This window comes from Colobus angolensis, unplaced genomic scaffold (assembly GCF_000951035.1).
Source record: "Colobus angolensis palliatus isolate OR3802 unplaced genomic scaffold, Cang.pa_1.0 Scaffold7, whole genome shotgun sequence".
Classification (NCBI taxonomy): domain Eukaryota; kingdom Metazoa; phylum Chordata; class Mammalia; order Primates; family Cercopithecidae; genus Colobus; species Colobus angolensis.
The window spans coordinates 8,546,960-8,562,913 of record NW_012120709.1 but is presented as its reverse complement, the minus strand read 5'-3'; the positions used below and the strand labels follow the sequence as shown (position 1 = coordinate 8,562,913).

At 38.6% G+C, this 15,954-nt stretch overlaps 1 protein-coding gene across 1 annotated transcript in view; it reads right to left on the bottom strand.

The window, feature by feature from the left end:
• Positions 1–215: 215 nt before the first annotated feature.
• The window catches only part of YAP1 (Yes-associated protein 1), a gene marked incomplete at its 5' end in the record, with an annotated part of 134,359 nt that continues 118,620 nt past the window's right edge, over positions 216–15,954 (bottom strand). Inside the window, 3 exons of the mRNA XM_011926617.1 lie at positions 216–1,140; positions 3,255–3,367; positions 7,085–7,215. Of these exons, the coding sequence (XP_011782007.1) occupies positions 902–1,140; positions 3,255–3,367; positions 7,085–7,215 (483 nt within the window). The remainder of the gene's footprint in view (positions 1,141–3,254; positions 3,368–7,084; positions 7,216–15,954) is intronic.

Sequence of the window (15,954 nt, the reverse complement as noted above, 5' to 3'; positions counted from 1 at the left end):
GAGAGAGCAGATAATCAAGATTTAAATAAGGTGGTAAAAAAACCAGGAAATGAAGATTTTACCAAAACAACTATAATAACCATCCCAAGCTACAACTATGAACAGATTCACTAATATGGTCATTTGCCTAGGTTCCGACAAAACCAACCAATCAACACCCCCCACCGCCCCGCCAAATAAAAAACCCCAACAAAACAAAATGCACACCCACAAAATTATCCACTGAAATCTATACTAGAGTATGTGGCAATAATTAATATATTTCTATGGAAATTGTCTCGTGCCTTATAAGCTCCTAAAATAAAATCAAGGTCACTATGTGGCTAATGAGAGCACTAGGAGGAAAAGAAAATACTGAAAGTAAATCAGTCTTCAGCTTGATTTCAGCTATCTCTTCAAATCAGCATTAAGTATTTAATATCAGATAGAATATTTTTGGCTTGTCAGACCAGTAAATCATGTTTTTCCACTGGCCAAAGGCAGCTGAAGAAACAACTGGTGAGCAAACTAAATGCTGTGACATGAAGCATCTGACTTCTAAGTCTGAGTATTTAGTTAAAATGACTGGTGAACATTTAACTGGGCAAAAGGAATGGCATCCATCATCCAAACAGGCTCACTTCCCCCAGCCCCCAAAATGAACAGTAGTTATAATAGCAAAAGAAACAAAAAGTTTTTTTCTTTTTTTTGATTCTTTAGAGCCAACTGTGAAAGAGGTCAGCAATATATTAACAGCAGCAATGGACAAGGAAGAGCAAAATAGAGGATTAAAGTATCTTGCTGGACGTTTGTTCATCTTTTTCTGTATTAGCCAGAAAACTGCAACTGGCTTATGGAAATTTCAGGTGCATGTGTCTCCTTAGATCCTTCACAGATTTAGAATTCAGTCTGCCTGAGGGCTCTATAACCATGTAAGAAAGCTTTCTTTATCTAGCTTGGTGGCAGCCAAAACAGACTCCATGTCATTAAGGATGTCAGAACTCAAAGCTTCCTGCAGACTTGGCATCAACTCCTCTCCTTCTATGTTCATTCCATCTCCTTCCAGTGTTCCAAGGTCCACATTTGTCCCAGGAATGGCTTCAAGGTAGTCTGGGAAACGGTTCTGCTGTGAGGGCAGGGTGCTTTGGTTGATAGTATCACCTAGTGGAAACACACACACAGAGATAACGAAGTCCTTTTTGAAAAGCTAACATCAGGGCTGTATCATATGAGCATACAGAAATGCACAGGGAAAGAAAAGCGCTCCTGACTGACCTAAACTGATACCTAGAATTTGTATCAGGTCAAACAACTCACAGATAACAAAATAACAATGCCGAGTTTACTTTTGCTTCAACATTTGTTCAGATATCCAATAACAGCTCGATTGCTATTATGTGCTGAGCACTAAAGGGAGTCATTAAAAAAATAAAAAAGTCCTTGAAAAATTATATGCAGCAGGGGGTGAAAGAACAAGAACACAACACAACAGCATCACTACCCTGTCTTCCAGATAAGCACCACCATAATAAGACTAAACATAAAAACGAGTGGTATAGAACTTCCTGGGTCTTAAAAACACTTTGGGAAACATTAAAATAAAAGGACTGCATGAATACTTTATTCCACCCTTAGGAAATGCACCTTCATAACAGCAAAACAAGCTTCCCAGAGGGCTTTGAAGAAATACATCTTCTTAGCCTTGCTTCTAGGTTTCCCAAACTTACTCGGCCACAAAGCCTTTTTTGCATATGACAACATTAACATTCCTCAGAGCTTCAATAGAACATACTTTCAGAAAAACTAATATAAACCACTAAGTGCTACAGGGGTCTAGAGAAGAGAGAAATACAGATTAGAGGAGTAAGTAAAGGTGTTATGTGTGAAATGGGTTTGAAGTGGCTCCTAAGGATGATTTAAAATCTAGGTAAGCAGAGAGGAGGGGGTAGTGCGGATTGTAGAAAGCATCAAAGCCAGGAGCTGGATGAGTACAGGCACAAAAGCCTTGCTAAACACTTTCAGAAGAGAAGTAGTCAGCGAAAGAGTTGGTAGCTAAAGAACAGCTTCATTTCCCTGCCAATTCATGCAGTCTGGCAGTTGTCAAGTTTAAGGCAATGGTTGCCAGGTAAGCCACAGGAGAAATGCTTCCTTAATAACCCCTGTGAGGCAGGTATTCTTAGCTCCTGCAAGACCCCTGTAATTATTCCTTTTTTTTTTTTTTTTGAGACAGAGTCTTGCTCCGTCACCCAGGCTGGAGTACAGTGGCGTGATCTTGGCTCACTGCAACCTCCGCTTCCTGGGTTCAAATGATTCTCCTGCCTCAGTCTCCTGAGTAGCTGGGATTACAGGCGCACACCACCACACATGGCTAATTTATGTATTTTTAGTACAGACAGGGTTTCACCATGTTGGACAGACTGGTCTTGAACTCCTGACCTCAGGTGATCTGGCCACCTCGGCCTCCCAAAGTGCTGGGATTGCAGGTGTAAGCCACCGCACCTGGCCTTCTGCAACTATTCTAATAAAGTAAGTGGGCCCCACCTCCTAGTCTTTCCCATCTGGTTTCCTGAGCCCCATAACACCTACGGTGGACCAAAAACTCTTAGAGAAAAGATGAAGACAAACACTGAATTACATGTAGACATTTCTCAAAATTAAGGACACAAATCGATAATAAGGAGAGAGATGTTCTAACAGGCTCTTCAGTTTGTCTTGCCAATTAAGATCAACATGCTAACATAAGTCATGTTGCCAGAGTTTTATTCAAATAGAGCTAATATATCCAATTTATGATTTTTTTTTTTTTTTTTTGAGAAGGGGTCTCATTCTGTCACCCAAACTGGAGTGCAGTGGTGTGATCACCAGGGCTCAATCCATCCTCCCACCTCAGCCTCCTGAGTAGCTGGGACTACAGGCATGTACCACAACACCAGGCTTATTTTTGTATTTTTTTGTAGAGATGGGGTTTCACCATGTTGCCCAGACTGGTCTTGAACTCCTGGGCTCAAGCAATACGCCTACTTTGGCCTCCCAAAATGCTGGGGTTACAGGCATGAGTCACTGCACCCGGCCAATTCATGATATATATTTTTTTAAACTAGGAAAATACCAGTTACAAATCACCATATAGAGACAAAGCAGGCTCAATGTAATTCGAATTTACAGGATTTTAATTGGTTTTCTTCTGAATAATCTTGCTTACAATACCTTATTAGACCTGCTGATAACATATCCGACTGTAAGTCAGGTTACTAAGAGGAATAAAGAATACCAACCTGTATCCATCTCATCAACGCTGTTCAGGAAGTCATCTGGGGTGCGAGGGACACTGTAGCTGCTCATGCTTAGTCCACTGTCTGTACTCTCATCTCGAGAGTGATAGGTGCCACTACAAAAACATGACAGTTAAAGACCAACACAAAAAATTTTAAAAATCAATTCAAGGTAAAAATAAACACCTGCTGAGTACCAACATAATTCTCAAAGAGGATTAGTGAAAATTTCTGCTCTGCAATGTCTGAAACAAGCCCCTCCCTCAGGGCTATAGACAGGGCTTGTGCTATGAAGTGAAATAGACAAGTTAATCCTAATTGAAGCTGGCAGCCCTAAGGAGCCAAGATTTCTCCTAAGGTTCTGTGCTTGGTGACAATAAGGGACAAAAAAAGATACCCCCAGTTAGTTTTCCTGGCTGGCAGACAATTCTCTGCATGAGTATTCTCCTCTCTGTAATACCATTTGAATCTGGAGGTGGGGAGGAACCCACACAACCCAAGGTCTCAATTCTCCAGGTGGTGGTGGCACAGACAGAGAGGTCAAAACACAAACTCCAGGTGGGCGAGGAGACAGGTCTGTACTAGATTCAAGTTAAATTCCTAGCTCTTGTGCAGAGAACATAAGCCAAGGAAAAATCAACCCCAAATAAACCACCAGAATTCCTTTTAGGACTGAGCCAAAATAGATGAGTCACTGCTGATAAGATGAGAATACTCATGGCTTGATCTCCTTGCTTCTGTGTTTGGGCGGGGGAGGAAAAAGCCTCCAACACTTCAGTACGAAAGGAAACAGGAGATCATATAGCTCCAGTTAAAGGAAAGAGCAAAACAAAAAACTGCAAGGCACATCCCTTGAAAATAAAATGACCCCACACAGATTTTCATGTTAGACTAAGTTAAGGTTTCCCAGATTTACATTCGAGTATGGTAAATATCCATTACTCTGATACATAGAACACTCTCCTAAGCTAGTAGCATCTAGACATCAGCGGGCATTCACTGAGTTCTACTAACTCTGGAAAATTCTCAGTTCTACTAACTCTAGAAAATCTTGGAGAAAAGCATAAAATCAAGGCAGCTGTTATTCTTCAATGGTCTGTGTACATGAGTGTGAACTTTAACTTTCTCTACAGCTTGTACATTTAATAAGCAGTTATTTAACTTACATAAAAGTTAAAAAATAAAAACAATTTTAACAATTGCTCAAGGCTATAAGCTCAGTCAGTACCCCAACTACCTTCCCTAAATGATACAATGCATTTGCCTTGTTCTCTCTCTCCCCTCATTGTATATACTGCAATCACTGGTTTACTCTATTGCTTCTGCCAGATTTTGCCAATGCTCAAAAGCTTCACACAGATCCAAGAAAACACATATTTGCCTCTGAGACCATTGATATACAATGCAGCCACGGATGAGAAGGCCTCAGGATGTGGTTTGTTTGTATTTTGCCTGCCCTGATCTGGGACAAGAGCCTGGTCCTAGTCATCACTCTATTCGGCTGCTAAGCATGGGACACACATCAGACATTTTAGTCTATTACTGAAGAGCTGAACTTACAGAGTTGTGCAGAGTTCATTCCAAACCACAGGGGAAGCACATGGGCATTCCTGAGGACAGAGTTTACAGGGCCATTTTCCTGGCGAGGAACTGCTCCCTGCAGAACCTCACCTCCTACAGGCCCCACTCATTCAATAAACATTCACTGAGCATCTGCTACTACATGACAGGCATTAGACTAGGCTTTGAGGATAATGAGGTTAACAACCACCACCACCTACAAACAGTGTTTTGTGACAGACTTACAACTTGAAGGAGGGAAATGAACAAATATACTACTGAATCATATACAGGGGCTATATGAACTATGTAAGCACAGTACTTTCAGAACAAACAGGGAGCCTGAAAGTAAAGGGTAAAAGGTTTCATGGAGGGGGACATCTGAGTGAGCTTTGAGGGATCTCAAAAGTAAAAGGGAGATAAGGGAAGTTTGCATTACTACCAAGAGTCAATGCTATGGCAAGTTGGGGGAAAAAGTATTTAGAGCTTAAGGAATATATATAAATCAAAGAGTAAACAAGAGAAAAACCATCAAGAGGGTTTTTTTTGTTCGTCTTTTTGTTTTTGAGATGAAGTTTCACTCTTGTTGCCCAGGCTGGAGTACAATGGCATGATCTTGGCTCGCCACAACCTCCGCCTCCTGGGTTCAAGTGATTCTCCTGCCTCAGCCTCCCGAGTAGCTGGGATGATAGGCATGCGTGACCACGCCCAGCTAATTTTGTATTTTTAGTAAAGACGGGGTTTCACCATGTTGGTCAGGCTGGTCTTGAACTCCTTACCCCAGGTGGTGGTCCACCTGCCTCGGCCTCCCAAAGTGCTGGGATTATAGGCACCATAGCCAAGAGTTTTCTTTTTTTTTTTTTAAAGAACAAAAAAAAGTCAAAGTCAGATGTATGTTATTATTACAAACTGGGGGTACTGCAGATAATGCATATATAATTCTGCCCTTAGATTAGTAACACTGATTATCTGCCACTCTGATCTTCCCAGAAAACAGAATCTCAAATTGTAGCCCAGCTCTCATCAAAAGTTTTAAGAAGAAAAACTTCGTAAGTGACTGTCAGAAAGATATGCAGCCTATCCATTTTTAAAATGGTCTAATTTTTATCCCTGGGATTAATATAGGTCCTTCAATAAGACAGGAGATGAAATTTTACATGGAGATGAAATTTTCCTTGCTGGAAAAAAAGTTTTGAGGCTATGCCTCTCTTAATTAGCCTCAGTTTAAGTCTAGAACTATAATCTTATATAAATACACTTACTTTTAGACAGAACTGTCAGAAGAGTAAATACAAACTTAAAATACATTTTAGGTGGCCTTCAAAATCAAACCTTCCAACTAGGCCACCAGCACTAACCTTAAAAACTGAGTAAATGGTGAATTCTATTGCACTAAATATTTTTAGCAGGGTAAGATATTTTCTCTTGGAATTACTAAGTTTCCAATTTAATTGGTGAGAACTGAAAAGGTGATGTAATAGTTTTCCTAGCGCAAAATACCTTTAGGTGTTTAAGAAAGTAATCCAAAGCGCAAAGTATTCCCATATTTTAAAAAGTTTGAAACTCCACAGATATTTTACAACCTAGAAGAATTAATTTTAGTTAAATCTTAATCTTAAATGACTTCCTAGGCAAAGAATATGACCTGTTTCAGCTTACAGACTTCAAAATGGCAGTTTATATAATATTGCAATCTGTCTGAAACCCAGGATTTGTGGTAACTCACTAAGAAGCATCCCTAAGCTATGTTATTTTCAAATACTGCCGTTAATCTTAATGCATTTTTGAAAGAGGCACAACCTTACACTTTATCTCCTTGGACTATAGCCCGTAAGAACATGAGGCCTTACAGTGCTGCTGGGTAAAACATTTTAGGTTGAATAGCTATGCGGAAAATTCCTTCCAGTGATCCTTACAATGCAATCCTAAATAGGTTTACCATGCAATTCATTTGCTTTCACAGAAAGGCATTCACATGTTCCTTCATGATTCTGTAATTTTAAGTAACTGTTAGTCAACAGTATAGGCAGAAGCAAACACGTTGTGACTTTGAATAAGTATCCCTTGTACAAGTCTGAACAGCTCACTTCCTCTCACAGGAGACAACTTTTAATCCTCACCGCTGCATGTACTTGCCATTTACAGAGAGATTCATTTACAGCTATGGTTTTTGGCCCACACAGATGTTCCAAATAACTATTACAAGCACTAAGCAGAATGATTTTAAAGCAATGATCCTTTTCAGACATTCATCAGTAGCAACTTTCACTAACCTGTTAAGGAAAGGATCTGAACTATTGGTCGTCATTGTTCTCAATTCCTGAGACATCCCGGGAGAAGACACCGGATTCGGAGTCCCAGCATCCTGCTCCAGTGTTGGTAACTGGCTGCGCAGTGCTAATTCCTAATTAAAAATACAGCAAAGCCAAAGAGAATCAATCTACCGATTCACATATTTAATGTTAGGTTTAAAGAAATAAAACGTTCATCAGAGTAACCGTACAGACAGATTAAAAACAGACGAAAAGCATCTAGTTTAAAGTTAATACATTCCCCAATCAAAATGACCTAATTCTTCGATCCATTTCAAATGACTAAAAATTAAGTTACATATATTTAAAGTCTGTCTAGTTATATTAATCCCCCCACTCCCCCATATACATTTTGCTACTTTGTTTTCATTTTGTTATTTTCCTTACTGTGGCAAGACACTCCCAAATCCTCCTTCTTATAGAATGGTTATTATAGAATGGCAAGTCTGGCCTTTAAAATGTAATTCTTAAAGTTTGTTGTTACTCACCAACTCTCATATGGTTTTGTGTTTGGAACCCACAGGAAAGAAAAAAAAAAAAAGTAGGAAAAATAGCATCTGATGATTTTACTATAAGACATCAATCCTTCCCCAATCCCCAACACTATTTCACACTTTGCTATTAAATGTCTCATTCTGACTTCAGGTTTTTCTATCCTGAGCTGGATAGAATATGTTCTATTCTCCAGCAGGGAGAGAGGAGGAGAATGAAAAAAAAGCCATCAGAAGTAAAAACACAAGCCCAAGGCTTCTCCACCACAAACATAATATTTAAAATGGGGTAAAATGTCTTCAGGGACATCCAACAATTTCTCAGCAGGATTCTCCCTGGAAGCCTGAGCAAAGGCTGTGGGCTGCTACTCTGATGGTTCCAGAAGGCCTGCCTTCATGGGTTTCCAAACATCCCAGGTTTCAGCCTGTATTTGCCTAGGACCTCAAAAACGGTTCATCTCACTGTGACCCATCTCACTGTAGCACCCTCATTACTACTCTTGTCTTTTTTCTCTATCTGTTCACTGTTTCTTACCCTCCTAAGAATTTTCACTGTGCTTCTCCACCTATCGTAAACATCTTTACTTAGACTATCAGCTTCCTTTCCCTCTACTTTTTGGGTTTGATTTGGAATACATACAGTTTCTTATCACAAGGGATACTGGCCTAACTCCCTCATCCTTCCACACAGCTTTCTGAGTCAAGTCTGCTCACTGAGGCACAGCCCCACCATCTCCAGCCCTCACCTCCACAATGGCCACGGGGTCCTGAAGTATGGAAAGCTTCTCCTAGCTCTACGCTGCCACTGCTCAGCTACAATTCTCCTGCATGTAAATACTACTTATTTTTCTTTAGGTTTATGCCTTCTGGATATACCATCCTTTAAACCAGAGTTGCTTAACCAGTGGACCATGACAGAATTCAGTCTCTGAAGTGGGGTAAAATTGGATGGGGTTAAAAAAAAAATTATACATTAATTTTCGCTAACTTTATCAACATTTTCTCCAATGTAGTATGCACCATTAGTATTCACTGTACCTAACTTTTCACCAATAGAACATACAGATGTTTTCGTATCACATCGTAGTTGCTGCAAATATTTTAAAATACCATTTATGATCAGTGCTATTTCAATGTTACAGTGGTTATGTTATAAGATGTGCTTCTAGATTTTTTTTTTTCCCAATCTTTTTGAGACAGGGTCTCACTCTGTCACCCAATCTGGAATGCAGTGGTGCAATCATAGCTCACTGCAGCCTTGACCTTCCAGGCTCAAGTAATCCTCCTGCCTCAGCCTCATGAGTAGCTACAGACACAGGGGCACACCACCATACCAAGCTAATTTTCTGTATTTTTGTAGAGACAGGGTTTTGCCTTGTTGCCCAGCTGGTCTCAACCTCCCAGGCTCAGATGATCTACCTGCCTCAGCTGCCCAAAGTGCTGGGATTACAAGTATAAGTAAGCCACTGCACCTAGCTTTAGATCTTGTTATTTATACATTAAAAAGAAGCACATTATATCACAAATTTCTATTTAATATTTTGTTAACAGTATCAATAAAATTCCTTTTCTTTTCAATCCTATACATTAAAAAAACAATCCCCAATGTCCTGAGAGGGGACCTAGGGTCTTGGCCAAATGCCAAAATTGTTTGCCCATCTTCCCTGCAAGGCAAACAGCTTCTTGCACTCAAATGTACTGATCTCTTCATTACTCCATCTTATATACGGGAGAATTCTGGAGCCTGGTCAAAGTCTCTTGCCACTCCAAGTATTCTCTATGCCTCAACATGCTTCAGTATTAAATGGACAATTCACTTAAACCTGACAGCTTCCCGAATGTTCTGGATTCCAGTGACCTTCATCTCCACCCCACTCAATCACCCATTGCACAGCCACTAAGATCCTGTTATTTGAAACCAAACCAATTCTAAAATCTTAAGTCATGTTCTGAGACGACGATCAGCGTTTCACTTCATTCCAACTGCATTTATCACATGGGAATTATGACATCCACACATAAAACCCATATAATAACCCATTGTTGAAATGCCGGGATCGCCTTTACACTGAAATGATACTGACCACTTCATCACTGTATTTCAATCATTAATTCTGTCAGTCATACCCTGGAACTGGCTTAGAAATTTCTCTCCCAAAAATCTTACATGCACTTATCCTACTTTCTCACCACATTTTTTCTAACCAGTTCCTGCATCAACTCATGTCCACTCTACCCGCCCTCCAACCTCAGAGACTCCAGACCCATCTCTCCTTACTATTCTAGTCTATTGGCTCTCTTTTGGTATCTTATTTTTTTTTCCTCCTTCCCTACAAGCTTGAATTCAGGACTGATCATTCAAAACAGCATAAGCACCTTTTAGATTCCTGATGTACATATAATTTTAACTCGGCCCAGCAAATCCCAACCCCAAAGCAATGCCAAAGTGTGTTTGTTCCGTTTTTATACTGAGATTGCTGAGAAATGCTAAGGGAAAAGGAAAAAAAACAAAACAAAACCCACACAACTATCCAGAATGTTATCATTACAAATTAATGGTCTTTGGTTTTGGATGGACCCTTAGTATCATTTATTGTTTTTTTTTGTTTTGTTTCGTTCCTGGTCAGTTCTTTCTCACATCCTCATGGTCACTACTCCAAATATGGCATACTCTCTCAAGCCCCTATTCAGGGAAGTCCATTTCTTTTCTTTTTTCTTCTTCAAAACTTTTTGTAGAGACAAGGTCTCACATTATATGTTGCTCACGTTGGTCTTGAACACGTGAGCTCAAGCGATTGGCCTCCCAAAGTGTTAGGATTACAGGTGTGAGCCACCATGCCCAGTCAGTGAAGTCCATGTCTATTTCTTTTCCATCTACATTAGAACACTGAGGCCATCGGCCAGGTGTGGTGGCTCACGCCTGTAAACCCAGCATTTTGGGAGGCCGAGGCGGGCGCATCATTTGAGGTCAGGAGTTGGAGACCAGCCTGACCAACATGGTGAAACCCCGTCTCCACTAAAAATACAAAAAAATTAGCTGTGCATGGTGGCACATGCCTGTAGTCCCAGCTACTCAGGAGGCTGAGGTTGCAGTGAGCCGAGATCGCGCCACTGCACTCCAGCCTCGGTGACAGAGCGAGACTCTGTCTATCTTCTACTTTTGACACCTCCTCATGCTCTTCTTATAAAGTGAGAAGTGACTTTAAAAACAATGATACTACATTCGTTGTAGTCTGTCTGTGGGAGGACACATGCCCTCAATACCATGCCTTTCTTCTATATTATTTAAGACCTGGTGAAGGCACTATCTTCTTGAAGAAACTCTCCGTGGTGATCCCATCTCAATCTTGAGATTGGATTAGACACAAAGATGTCATGTCTTTAACACCCTGAACACAGCACTTATCACACAATATTGTAATTATTTTTTCTGTGCCCCCTAAGGGCAGAGTGAATGGATTACTTTGGAGCATAAAACAACTTATAATTCCTTGAAGAATCTATATTGCTCTTAAAATATGAGAATGTATTTAACAACAAACTTTAAAATGAATACAATTATAGGCTCCAGATGAGGCTGATGGCTAGGGTTCTGTGACAAAACATGGGAGTATTTGAGAATATCCTAAAGACTTTCATTTGCTTTTGATCAGAGAAGGTATGCTCATGTTTGTAGCACAACAAATATATAACACTAACCTGTAAGTCATAACTAAAATAACTAAATTGGCTGTAATTTTCATATTATTTTTATAACTTTTTATTTTAGCCTTTAAATAAAATTCTGACTTTTTATTAGGTTAAAACTAGTATCCTGTGTAGACTAGACTCTCCATGTTTTTGATGCTTTGAAATTGGCCACTATGTTTGTTAAAAGCCATGAAATTTTTACTTTTTACTTCATTTAACAACTGAATTTCTATGTCAGCACACACTGCAGAACCAACTGTGCAGATTTATAAAGAAAGATAACTTAGAGATGTCAGTAAGCAGGGAAATCATTCCATGTTACCTAAGGAGATATCTGACCCTTTGAAGGGCTATAGAAACACTCTTCTCATTAAACCTATATTTGAGCCATGACTAAGAATAACTAACCTAAGGATTCACCTAAATTAGACTTGAAAGAATCAATTAAAAAAAGACACTTTACTTACTGGTGGCAGGAGAGTGTATTATTAATCAAAGAGGGAAGAATTTGGCATGAAAACAAATATAGTCACCCTTTTATATCCATGGAGTCAACCAAGTATGGATCAAAATATTCGAGAAGAAAAATGGAAGGTTGTGTCTGTACACAGACTATTCTTCTTGCCATTATTCCCAATACAGAATAACAATACAGTTATAACAGTATAACAGCTTTTACACAGCATTTCCATTGTATTATTGTAAGTAATCTAGAAATGATTTCAGGTATACAGGAGGATGTATGTAGGTTATAAGCAAATAGTATCCGTTTTATATAAGGGACTTGAGCATCTGAGGATTTTGGTATTTGTGAGGATTCCTGGAACCAATCCCCCAGGGGAAGACTCTATAATGTAACAAGGCCAATGATACAAATAACATATATGCAGATTATGGATAGCATACTAAAGGTGTAAATACTTAGCTGAGTTTTGAAACTTTCAGTTACAGGTGATTAGATATTCCAAGTAAATTTTGAAAAGTTTTATTGATAGATAACTGATGTATAATAAATTTTAAAGTGCATGAATTGATGAGTTTTGAAATGTGTATACACCTGTGAAGCTGCCACTACAATCAAGATAATCATCCTCAGCCAGGTGCAGTGACTCACACCTGTAATCCCAGTACTTTGGGAGGCTGAGGTGGGCAGATCACCTAAGGTTGGGAGTTCAAGACCAGCCTGACTAACATGCAGAAACCTGTCTCTACTAAAAATACAAAAAATTAGCTGGGTGTGGTGGTGGGCGCCTGTAATTCAAGCTACTCGGGAGGCTGAGGCAGGAGAATCACTTGAACCTGGGAGGCTGAGGTTGTGGTAGCCGAGACTGCGCCATTGCACTCCAGCCTGGACAATAAAAACGAAACTCGGTCTCAAAAAAAAGAAAGAAAGAAAGAAAAATCATCCTTAAAATTTTCTCCCACTACTTCTCACCTCCCCTACTTCAACCTTCAGAAACTAATGATCTGCTTTTTGTCATTAAAGATTAGTTGGTATTTTCTAGAATTTTCTAAAATAAAATCTTACAGCATGTACTTTTTCACTTAGTGTGATAACTTTGGGATTCATTCATGTTATATCCACACAGCTAATTCCTTTTTATTGCTAACTAGTATTCCACTCTGGGAATATATTACATTTGTTTATCTAGTCATCTGGGTGGTTTCTACATTTTGGCTTTGTGTAGACACACGCTTTCGTTTCTCTTGGATACTCTAAAAAATTTTAAAAACCCTAAAAATATTCTAAGTGTTTCCAGACTACTGACTACTTTTACTGCCTTTCTCATTATTTTTCTAAATGATGTGGATCAAGGCATCAATTTTATGTAAGGCCAAAATACCTTGACTACCAAAAATACATGATCTTAGCATCTTTTTTGCCTTCTGGGAAATTATATTGCTACTTACATGAGAGGAGGGAAATGTAAGAAGAGTCAACGGCTTATGGCTAGGTCTTGGTTCCATAAAAGTCCACTAAATAAAGCAGGCAAACTCTTGTTTTCTTTTATGAACCACCCTGCAAAGTTTCCTCCAGAACAAACTGGGACCCTTAGTTTTACTTATAGCACAGATAGCTCTGACTCCAAATGCGTCCCAGATTAGCTAAGATTTACAAGCTCAATGGGAAAAGCTACCACATTTTTCTATTATTACAGAAGAAAATGGCTAAAAATACTTGCTTCAGTTAGAAAAAACTATTTGACCTTTGAAATACAGAACAGAAGCATGATTATGTTTTGGCTGAATTTCCTGTAACTTATTTCCGAAGTTTTGAAAGTTTGTCAAACTATTTATCCTAGTTACCTTTGGGAAAACAGAAGTTTAACAAACTTGTATTTTTAGTCCAGTATTCTATTTTAGGCATTGTGTTCAGGATAAAATAATCCAAAAACTTCTTAGAGATAGAGGTAACTTTCAACATGAAATGTTTGAACTAAAATCAGTTTTGTAGACAATCCAATTATGTCCCAAGGCTTATGGCTCAGGATATAACTGGATTGTCTACAAAAGAGCTATGCCAGATTTACCCAATTATGAAATAATGTTGATATTCACTGAAAATGTGTTTTGATAAAATTCCTCTATTGAAATGTAACTGGTATTCTTTTACACAGGTGTAAAATATATACAGGCTTATTTTTAAATGCAATAAAATGGAGAATTTATATAAAATATTTTTGATTAAAAATTCAAATTAATTTGACTTCATGCTTATCCATATTATTTTTTAAAAGTACCTAGCAAAATGTCTAGATATCCCTGAAACAAATTTTCACTATTTTACATCTAAAATTCTTAAGTTTCCTATGGTAACTTCCCTTTTACATTTACAATCCTTTGCTAAGAATACAAGGAATTATAACACTTACCATGGAAACACATGATTTAACTGTTTCTCCCTAGAAGCAGGACACCTTATAGGAGAAAACTCTTTCTCAATTGTCTAACTTCATGGTCATTCTCCTTCATAATCTGACTAGGTAAAACATGGAGTAGGATACATTCCGAAACTTCCATTTCACTTCTAAGATCTGTCTCCTGAAACCTTCGTTAACTGAGTGTGGGCACACTCCTGCACGCGTGACTGTGTGGGAGGTAGAGGTTGTTTTTTTTGGCAAGACTGAACTACAAAGACATATTGTTAAGAAGGGGAGAAAAAGGATGGCTTATTTTCTTATATAAATATATGCAATTTCCCTACCCCATGTCTAGCAATTTCCTTAAATATCAACACTATTTTATTTTCCTTATTGAACCCAATGAAACATATTATATTCATTGCATATAAAAATATTAACATAGGCCAGGAGCAGTGATTCATGCCTGTAATCCCAACACTTTGGGAGGCCAAGGCGGGTGGATTACCTGAGGTCAGGAGTTCGAGACCAGCCTAACCAACATGGTGAAACCCTGTCTCTACTAAAAATACAAAAAAATTAGCTGGGCGTGGTGGTATGCGCCTGTAATCCCAACTACTTGGGAGGCTGAGGCAGGGGAATCACTTGAACCCACAAGGTGGAGGTTGCAGTGAGCCGAGATCATGCCATTGCACTCCAGCTTGGGTGATTTCATTTCAAAAAAATAAATAAATAGATAAAATAAGAATTAATGACTTTGGGAGCTACCTAGTCAATGTTACTTTCTTAAAGCTATTCTGTCTTTAGCAAATACTGCATTACACAAGAGTGTATCCGTTTCTGGATGATATATGGCATGGGAATAAGGGTTTTTTGCAGGGAGGGTGGTAATCAATTTGTTTAAGGAAGACTCACTTAGTGAACTAAAAATCCAAATTTAGAAACGGAGAATAACTCTAAAAACATATGCCTTGTAAATAGTTTGCCTTAGTGATAGCAGTTTATGTCAACAATTCTAAAAACAGAAAAAAATGCCATTTCTTCCAACTGTTTAAGATAGACGTCTTGCCATACCTCATTTTCCAACACAGCTTTAAACTATAATAGAACATTTTATTATTTCTAAAGTCATTAAAACACTGAAAACAATTTTAGGATATCATGAAGACATGAAGATATTATTTGATTTCTAAAGTCATTAAAACACTGAGCCAATGCTTTATGTTTTTTTAACGTTTATGCCATTTACCAAAGAAGCTTTAACTTCAGAACAACTTTTTTGATTAAAAAAAGTATACACATGGATTTGGGGACAGTTATGAGAACTATATGATAATCTTAAACTCTGAAAAGTCACATCCAAAATAGGATGGCAGTTTGGTGTTCCCTAGCATTATCCTAGGATTCTACACTCTTTCTCACAGACTTCTGGAATTAGGCCTTTTGTAATCTGTATTACTTAATCATGGTCTCAAAGTTACTACGGCACTGTTCAAATAACAAGGAAGAGGCAAGTGAAATAACAAATGAAAAAGCAAATGAAGAAACAAGTGAAAAAACAAATGAAATAGCCAGTTAAAAGTGTGCAGGCTGTGAGGCTAAATCTTCCCTCTTATACAAAGTTTTCAACATACCCATTAAAAATAAAATATAAGGCCGGGCGCGGTGGCTCAAGCCTGTAATCCCAGCACTTTTGGGAGGCCGAGACGGGCGGATCACGAGGTCAGGAGATGGAGACCATCCTGGCTAATACGGTGAAACCCCGTCTCTACTAAAAAAAATACAAAAA